This window comes from Anabrus simplex, chromosome 5, assembly GCF_040414725.1.
Source record: "Anabrus simplex isolate iqAnaSimp1 chromosome 5, ASM4041472v1, whole genome shotgun sequence".
Taxonomy (NCBI): domain Eukaryota; kingdom Metazoa; phylum Arthropoda; class Insecta; order Orthoptera; family Tettigoniidae; genus Anabrus; species Anabrus simplex.
The window spans coordinates 113,186,175-113,196,439 of record NC_090269.1 but is presented as its reverse complement, the minus strand read 5'-3'; the positions used below and the strand labels follow the sequence as shown (position 1 = coordinate 113,196,439).

Sequence of the window (10,265 nt, the reverse complement as noted above, 5' to 3'; positions counted from 1 at the left end):
TCGAAGTTAGTTGCAACAGTGCTCAGTCGAGCTCAGCCTGGGATGGTCGCAGTCTAAAACAAGCGTGAGTCATCAAACAATTAAGTTGGTATAAAAGCCAGATGCAGGTATTTATACAAGTGGGGGAACATATCTCCCCGATGCTCCGTCATTCCATTGTTCTACAAAGGAGGCTTGCAGTGGCGTCTCAATCGCGCACTATCAGCCACCGTCTTAAAACGCTTTAACAATCCAACTGACGAGCCCGCTGCCACACTGGGGTAAAACGTTTGTAATTTCACGATTGAAAAAGCCTATTTTTCAATTTGTTTTTCGTCGCACCGACACAAATACGTCTTATGGCGACGGTGGGATAAGAAAAAGGTGCTAGGAGTGGGAATGAACCGACCGTGGCTTTGATTAAGGTACAGGCCCAGCATGTACCTCGTGTGGAAATGGGAAACAACGGATAACTATCTTCAGGGCTGTCGACAGCGAAAAAGCCTAAAGAGCTTGAATTTAAGCGGGAATTGTAACATTCAGAGAACGAATAGTGTATCTAGATGCCGCGAAAAGTGTTACACACAGGGGCAATCATGCTGCAATGCGACTTTCTGACTACTATTACTAAAATGTTTTTATTCGTGCCCTGAAGGGGGAGGCGGGCCTCTTAGACGGTGACGTCATCTCGCAAGCCGGGAGATTTGTTACGGTGAAGGAGGTGCTCGGAGAAGGTGACGGGGTTGGCGGCCGTGGTCTATACTAGGAACTGTCCCGGCTTTCGCGTTAGTGCAGGAGAATGAAAAACCACGGAGAATCATTCTCAGGACAGACCGACGGTTGGGACCAGTCGTGAGGTCCAGCCCCGTCCCGTCTCCTGAATGCAGAGGCGTAGAGCCACGGTAGAGCCGTGGCCACCCCTCCTCTGCTCAGTTGGCCGGTCAGAGTTCAGAGCTGTTGGACCACAGACCAGCCATGACCACTTATGGGCTGAGACCCACTCTGCATCTACCGACCCTTTCTGACTCAGTGAATAAATGTTTCAGCAATTCAGGTTTGGTACTTTATCATTGTCTTCCGGATACATTAGGTCATCCGCAAGTGCCGGTCGATCGTCTCTATTTGAGAAATCTACATATAAACTTCCTCTTGCCTTGTATGCCTTATTATGGAGCCTCTACCGGTCTTCCCACGGGGTTTCTCTGTGTCTGCATAACCTCCGGTGTAGATCCAGCCAGCCGGCGAACTGAGACTTGAAAGATACACATGGTGTGAATTAATAATGATTTAATAAAATTCCAAATAACAAAAGCAAGTGTGCTGGTGCCCAAAACAATGTATTTGAAACAGACGATACGTATAAGCTATATTTGCAACAGCACACCACAATATGAAAATATTTCTCTCCCACTTCAGTTTCAATTGCCCCCATATTTTGCATTTGTTCTGCATTAAGTTGGAAATGAGGAATATCTAGCTTATCGCATTACTTCAGTCGGTATTATGAAGGATCACTCCATGCCCTCGCAGAAGAATGCTAGCGAGCCCTGACAACCAACGTCGTGAAGTCCTCCGTTGATGTAGATAGCGCCGCAGTCGGCTCCAGGTTCAGGGATGTTTCCTCCATTATCAGGAAGCCTTTTGTCTGCCCATCGTGTGAAACCCGTTGAATTGAGGGAGGTACCTAAAACAAGCATACCAATTAATTCATTGCATGAAGACAAGTCGGTGCTATGATCACTAATATCCATCGTTACCAACCTCAAGACCAAAGGAATTTGCTATATGCACATGGAAATTTGGCTACAAAAACCAAAACTAAGCTACTCTCTAAACCTGAATAATAATAATACATACATACATTACATACATTATCATTATAGACTGTTATGCCTTTCAGCGTTCAGTCTGCAAGCCTCTGTGAATTTACTAAACGTCGCCACAATCCTCGATTTGAAACTAGTGTTCTGGCCTCATTTAGTTCTATACCTCTTATCTTTAAATCGTTAGAAACCGAGTCTAACCATCGTCGTCTTGATCTCTCTCTACTTCTCTTACCCTCCATAGCAGAGTCCATTATTCTTCTAGGTAACCTATCCTCCTCCATTCGCCTCACATGACCCCACCACCGAAGCCGGTTTATGCGTACAGCTTCATCCATCGAGTTCATTCCTAAATTAGCCTTTATCTCCTCATTCCGAGTAACCTCCTGCCATTGTTCCCACCTGTTTGCACCAGCAATCATTCTTGCTACTTTCATGTCTGTTACTTCTAACTTATGAATAAGATAGCCTGAATCCACCCAGCTTTCGCTCCCGTAAAGCAAAGTTGGTCTGAAAACAGACCGATGTAAAGATAGTTTCTTCTGGGAGCTGACTTCCTTCTTACAGAATACTGCTGATCGCAACTGCGAGCTCAATGCATTAGCTTTACTACACCTTGATTCAATCTCACTTACTATATTACCATCCTGGGAGAACACACAACCTAAATACTTAAAATTATCGACCTGTTTTAGCTTTGTATCACCAATCTGACATTCAATTCTGTTGAATTTCTTACCTACTGACATCAATTTAGTCTTCGAGAGGCTAATTTTCCTACCATACTCATTGCACCTATTTTCAAGTTCCAAGATATTAGACTGCAGGCTTTCGGCACAGTCTGCCATTAAGACCAAGTCGTCAGCATAGGCCAAACTGCTTACTACATTTCCACTTAACTGAATCCCTCCCTGCCATTTTATACCTTTCAGCAGATGATCCATGTAAACTACGAACAGCAAAGGTGAAAGATTACAGCCTTGTCTAACCCCTGTTAGTACCCTGAACCAAGAACTCATTCTACCATCAATTCTCACTGAAGCCCAATTGTCAACATAAATGCCTTTGATTGATTTTAATAATCTATCTTTAATTCCATAGTCCCCCAGTATAGTGAACATCTTTTCCCTCGGTACCCTGTCATTTGCTTTCTCTAGATCAACGAAACATAAACACAACTGCCTATTCCTCTCGTAGCATTTTTTAATTACCTGGCGCATACTGAAAATCTGATCCTGACAGCCTCTCTGTGGTCTGAAACCACACTGGTTTTCATCCAACTTCCTCTCAACGACTGAACGCATCCTCCCTTCCAAGACGCCAGTGAATATTTTGCCTGGTATACTAATCAATGAGATACCTCGATAGTTGTTGCAATCCTTCCTGTTCCCTTGCTTATAGATAGGTGCGATTACTGCTTTTGTCCAATCTGAAGGTACCTTACCAACACTCCACGCTAATTTTACTACTCTATGAAGCCATTTCATCCCTGCCTTCCCACTATACTTCACCATTTCAGGTCTAATTTCATCTATTCCTGCTGCCTTATGACAATCGAGTTTATTTACCATCCTTTCCACTTCCTCAAGCATAATTTCACCAACATCATTTTCCTCCTCCCCATGAGTTTGGCTGTTCGCAACACCACCATGATGATTTCCTTTTACATTGAGAAGATGTTCAAAATATTCCCTCCACCTCTCCAGTGATTCCCTGGGATCTATTATGAGTTCACCTGAATTACTCAAAACACTGTTCATTTCCTTTTTCCCTCCCTTCCTAAGATTCTTCATTACTGTCCAGAAAGGTTTCCCTGCTGCTTGACCTAGCCTTTCCAGGTTATTACCAAAATCTTCCCATGACTTCTTTTTGGATTCAATAACTATTTCTTTCGCTCTGTTTCTTTCATCTACGTACAAATCCCTGTCTGCCTCGGCCCTTGTTTGGAGCCATTTCTGATAAGCCTTCTTTTTACGTTTACAGACTGCTCTCACTTCATCATTCCACCAAGATGTTCGCCTTTTCCCATCTTTACACAAAGTTGTTCCTAGGCATTCCCTTGCTGTTTCTACTACAACATCCCTGTATGCCACCCATTCACTTTCTATATCCTGAACCTGCTTACTGCCTACTGTTCGAAACTTTTCACAAATCATATCCATATACTTCTGTCTAATTTCCTCGTCCTGGAGATTTACTACCCTTATTCCTTTGCAGACAGATTTCACTTTCTCCACCCTAGGCCTAGAGATACTTAGTTCACTACAAATCAGATAGTGGTCTGTATCATCGAAAAATCCGCGAAAAACTCTTACATTCCTAAGATTTCCTGAATTCAAAGTCGGTTAAGATATAGTCTATTATGGATCTTGTACCCCTAGCCTCCCATATATAGCGGTGAATAGCCTTATGCTTGAAGAATGTATTCGTAACAGCTAAACCCATACTAGCACATAAGTCCATCAAACGCTTCCCATTCCCATTAGCTTCCATATCTTCCCCAAATTTACCAATCACCCTTTCGTATCCTTCAGTTCTATTCCCAACTCTCGCATTGAAATCGCCCATTAGCGCTATTCTATCCTTGCTGTTGACCCTGACTACGATGTCACTCAATGCTTCATAAAATTTGTCAACTTCATCCTCATCTGCACCTTCACATGGCGAATACACGGACACAATTCTTGTCCTAATTCCTCCAACTGACAAATCTACCCACATCATTCGCTCATTTTCGTGCCTAACAGAAACTATATTGCGTGCAATGGTATTCCTGATAAAGAACCCTACCCCAGACTCTGCCCTTCCCTTTCTAACACCCGTCAAGTACACTTTATAATCTCCTATCTCTTCCTCATTATCTCCCCTTACCCGAATATCACTTACTCCTAGCACATCCAGATGCATCCTCTTTGCTGACTCAGCCAGTTCTACCTTCTTTCTTCCATATGCCCCATTAATATTGATAGCTCCCCATCGAATTCCATTTCGTTCGCCAAGTTGTTTCCAAGGAGTCCCTCGCCTGTCAAATGGGAGTGGGACTCCATTACTCCCATAGGTCCGAGGCTTACTTAAAATGTTCTGAGCTCGATAAATTCATGAAGCAGGATGCTACCCTACTTGCACATAGTCCAAGTGAGGATCTCTTTTCTAACGGGTTATGGACCACCGGTGAATTGTATAGTCCTAGCTGCCTGAGCACAAGGAGGGCCATGACTCAGAATATGTCCGAGATGCCCACTCCCATTCCATAGCAACTGGTATCCCGACTCTCAGGACCACTTACTAGGCCACTCAGCCGTTGCCCACGGTTCACGAACTAGGACGTGACTACAGTAACCCACAAACATGATAATAATAATAATAATAATAATAATAATAATAATAATAATAATAATAATAATAATAATAATAATAATTTAAACTCCACGACAGATGTTCGAACAATCAGGCGGAGCGATTCGCCATAATAAAAGCTTTGGAATCCTTAGGTATAACATGGGTAGAGGATGATGAAGATAAAAGAGCAACTATACACACGGGCAGTAGAATAACAATTGATCTCAAAGTGGATTACAAAGACCATAACCACCTAACTGAGAAAACAAGGAAAATTATAGCAACACTTAAAATAAATAATTGGAGCATACAATTGAAATGGGTTAAGGCATATGTGTACAAGGCAATAAGCTGGCTGATAAACTAGCAAAGGAGGCACTAAAATGAAACTCAATAAGTTACGACAAATTATCCATCAACACAGTTAAACGTAACCTCAGGAGAGAGTCTATTAACGAATGGCAGCGAAAATGGGAAGAAACTTCAAAAGGTACAATCACAAAGGAATTCTTTCCAACAGTTGAAGGTAGTGGTAGACTAACAACCGAAATCAACCCAACGCCAAATATGGCAACAATAGTAACCGGCCATGGAAACATCGCATCGTATCTTCACAGGCTTAGAATTATACGCAGTCCCAAGTGTTCCTGCAACAGAGGACCTAAAACAGTAGACCACTTAATATTCGAGTGTAGTGAAGTGAAAAGTGAGAGAGAAATGTTAGTAGCCAGTGTTAGTATAGTAGGCAAATGGCCAATGCAAAAGTTTGTCCTAATCAAAAAGTATTCAAAACCATTTGCAAAATTTGTGAACTCTTTAAACTTAAGAGTCCAGAACAATAGCCGTCACCAGATATGTATGTTAAATGTAATCAATATTTTTCACACAAATATGAAAGATTAGTTAGTTAAGTGCATGTAGTACTACGCATGCAGTGTGGCATGCAGAGAGTTTATGTAATAAAATAATAATAATAATAATAATAATAATAATAATAATAATAATAATAATAATAATAATAATACCTGTGTGGGGATTTACCGGTTACCTCCATCGGGCGCGTCCCATTGGAATTGGGGAAGCTCGCTGGCTCTGCCGCCAGCAGAGTCAGAGGGTAGTAGGGAAATAAAATACCACCTGAAAAAAACTGGTCCCTTGCCAGGGTTACGGAGAAGACTGGTAAATGACCAGAAGCCAGAAAACATATTGAGGCAACCTCTAGGGCTAACAACCCTAGTTGTAAAAGGATGGGTACCCGTCCAAAGCAAAGTCAAGTCAAAAAGCATGATGGCACAACATTTCAAGAAACATACCCCAGGGGGTAAATCTTCGGATAAATCCCTCGTCGTGAACACCACGGCGCACGAGTCTCGTTCGGATTCTGGGGGAGACTTGACATCATGCAAGAGACGAGTCGGAGCGTCTCGGTGTACCCCGAAGAGTCAAAAACTCAGGCCAAATTCTAAAATCTTTCTAGCAACTTTCAACATAAATTCACTTACACAAACTGGCAAGCTGAAAACCCTTACCAACGCTCTTCAGGAAAATCAGATATCCATAATGGCCCTGCAGGAAACAAGGTACCCAGATGAAGAGATTTTTGAATCCGAAGGCTACCGATTTTTCAAGAGCAAAGCGCAAAGAGGAATCCTCAATGGAGCTGTGATGCTTGGAACCGCGTTTGCTGTTAGAACCAAGATCCTTAAATCGGTTGCAAATTTCGAACCTGTGAATGACAGATTGTCTATACTCACAATTAAATGCGCAAACAAAACCTACGCCCTAGTTAACGCACATGTTCCTACAAACGATAAGAACAAGTCTGATCCAGACGAAGTTGATAATTTCTGGGACCTACTGGATGAAAAATTAAACAAAATCCCCAAACACCATGTCAAGCTTCTTTTGGGTGACTTCAATGCCCAACTAGGTCGTGAACAGAAGTACATGAAAGTTATAGGAAATTACCCAGCTCACAAAAGAACCAATCCCAACGGCAAAAGACTGGTGTCCATTTGCGAAAATCACAACCTGCAGGTCATGTCGACCCACTTTCGCCATCTACCCAGAAAGCAAATGACTTGGCGTTCTCCCGTCCAAGCTCTCGGAGAGTTCCAAATTGATCATGTTGCAATCTCCAGGAGAAACAGCCCTGAGATTATGAATGTCAAGGTAAAGAAAGGCATCAATGTGGCCTCAGATCATTATATGTCTCTTATCAAATTCAAACCAATTACCGCAAACACAAGGAAGACAACCAAACAGATCACACGCTTCGACAATGATAAACTTCGGCAAAGGGTCGAGGAGTTCCAGGAGAAGGCTAGACCAAATGACTGTGACTTTAACAACGCCAAAAGTCTCCTTGTTGAGGCCGCCAAAGACGTTGCAGAAATCAAGAGAAGCAAAAAGCATGCCTGGTGGAATAGTACCTGCGAATCAGTCCTCCAAGAAAGACTCAATGCGTGGAAACGGTACTACTCTACGAAATCAGAAAATGATTGGGAAACCTACAAAACCCAACGTGCCCAAGCAGCTAGGGTGTTCAGAACTGAGAAACGTAAATACGAAAAATCTCTCATTGAAAAGATAGAACAAAACGTTAGGAAGAATGAAAGCAGAGAGTACTACAGAGCCTTCAAACGCAAACTCATTAGCTATAAACCACCATCTTTATGCTTTGAGCGAAAGGACGGCACACTGGCGACGTCAAATGAAGAAAATTGCAGCATTCTGGCAGATTACTTCAAGAATTTACTTAATTGCTCTAAACCGCAAAACGCCATTGAGACCAAGGAACCCTTACTCAGGTACCCAGATTCAAGACCACCCGACAGAGATGAGATCAAGCGCCATATTGCCCGTCTCAAAAATAACAACGCGCCGGGGGAAGACTCAGTAGTAGCAGAACTATGGAAATATGCCCCAGAGGAATCACTTGATATCTTGCAAAAGCAAATAGAAGAAATTTGGAACAAGGAGACCCTACCCGAAGATTGGAAAATACACTGACTGACAGAGCAAATGCAACACCAAGAAGGAGTGGTCAGAACTTTATGCAAATTGCAGGGTAGACTGACGTCACTGAGGTATGCTCATGATGTGAAATGCGCCGCTGTGCTGCGCACGTAGCGAACGATAAATGGGACACCGCGTTGGCGAATGGCCCACTTCGTACAGTGATTTCTCAGCCGACAGTCATTGTAGAACGTGTTGTCGTGTGCCACAGGACACGTGTATAGCTAGGAATGCCAGGCCGCCGTCAACGGAGGCATTTCCAGCAGACAGACGACTTTACGAGGGGTATGGTGATCGGGCTGAGAAGGGCAGGTTGGTCGCTTCGTCAAATCGCAGCCGATACCCATAGGGATGTGTCCACGGTGCAGCGCCTGTGGCGAAGATGGTTGGCGCAGGGACATGTGGCACGTGCGAGGGGTCCAGGCGCAGCCCGAGTGACGTCAGCACGCGAGGATCGGCGCATCCGCCGCCAAGCGGTGGCAGCCCCGCACGCCACGTCAACCGCCATTCTTCAGCATGTGCAAGACACCCTGGCTGTTCCAATATCGACCAGAACAATTTCCCGTCGATTGGTTGAAGGAGGCCTGCACTCCCGGCGTCCGCTCAGAAGACTACCATTGACTCCACAGCATAGACGTGCACGCCTGGCATGGTGCCGGGCTAGAGCGACTTGGATGAGGGAATGGCGGAACGTCGTGTTCTCCGATGAGTCACGCTTCTGTTCTGTCAGTGATAGTCACCGCAGACGAGTGTGGCGTCGGCGTGGAGAAAGGTCAAATCCGGCAGTAACTGTGGAGCGCCCTACCGCTAGACAACGCGGCATCATGGTTTGGGGCGCTATTGCGTATGATTCCACGTCACCTCTAGTGCGTATTCAAGGCACGTTAAATACCCACCGCTACGTGCAGCATGTGCTGCGGCCGGTAGCACTCCCGTACCTTCAGGGGCTGCCCAATGCTCTGTTTCAGCAGGATAATGCCCGCCCACACACTGCTCGCATCTCCCAACAGGCTCTACGAGGTGTACAGATGCTTCCGTGGCCAGCGTACTCTCCGGATCTCTCACCAATCGAACACGTGTGGGATCTCATTGGACGCCGTTTGCAAACTCTGCCCCAGCCTCGTACGGACGACCAACTGTGGCAAATGGTTGACAGAGAATGGAGAACCATCCCTCAGGACACCATCCGCACTCTTATTGACTCTGTACCTCGACGTGTTTCTGCGTGCATCGCCGCTCGCGGTGGTCCTACATCCTACTGAGTCGATGCCGTGCGCATTGTGTAACCTGCATATCGGTTTGAAATAAACATCAATTATTCATCCGTGCCGTCTCTGTTTTTTCCCCAACTTTCATCCCTTTCGAACCACTCCTCCTCGGTGTTGCATTGTCACTGTCAGTCAGTGTAGCTTTGATCCATCCATTACACAAAAAAGGCAGCATGAAGAACATCAACAACTACAGAGGAATATCTTTGCTACCCGTGACTTACAAAATTCTATCACTTGCCATCCTGGAGCGTTTGGAAGCACAAGTCGAACATCAAATAGGTGAATACCAAGGAGGGTTCAGAAAAGGTCGCTCTACAGCTGAACAGATCCAAAATCTCAAAACGATCATCAGATATTGTACACTAAGGTCCAAGCAGTATGTGTCTGTCTTTGTGGATTTTAAGAAAGCGTACGACTCCATTGACCGGGAAGTCCTGCTAAACATCTTAAATGAATTTGGAGTTGATTTGAAACTGCTGGCATTAATTAGAGCCACCCTGATCGATACAAAATCCAAGGTGAAGTTCCACGGATGTCGCATTCCTTTGACATCAAAACAGGAGTCCGACAAGGTGATGGGCTATCCCCGATACTCTTCAACTGTGTTTTTGAAAAGATCATCAGAACCTGGCGGGTGAGATTACAGGAAACCAACTACAGTCCATTGAGAATAGGAACAAAATCCAAGGGGATCGCAACAGACTGCTTAGCATTTGCCGATGATATTGCTGTTCTCTCAAACGACATAGAAACCGCTAGAGCTCAAGTTGAAATTTTAAAGGAAATTGCCGAACAAACTGGTTTGCAGATATCGTTTGAGAAAACAGAAGTAATG

At 44.3% G+C, this 10,265-nt stretch overlaps 1 protein-coding gene across 1 annotated transcript in view; it reads right to left on the bottom strand.

Moving 5' to 3' along the window:
- Positions 1-1,297: 1,297 nt before the first annotated feature.
- Positions 1,298-10,265, bottom strand: part of LOC136874671 (hemolymph lipopolysaccharide-binding protein) — a 34,941-nt gene continuing 25,973 nt past the window's right edge. The window contains exon 4 of the mRNA XM_067148304.2: positions 1,298-1,663. Within this exon, the coding sequence (XP_067004405.2) occupies positions 1,491-1,663 (173 nt within the window). The 3' untranslated portion in view covers positions 1,298-1,490. The remainder of the gene's footprint in view (positions 1,664-10,265) is intronic.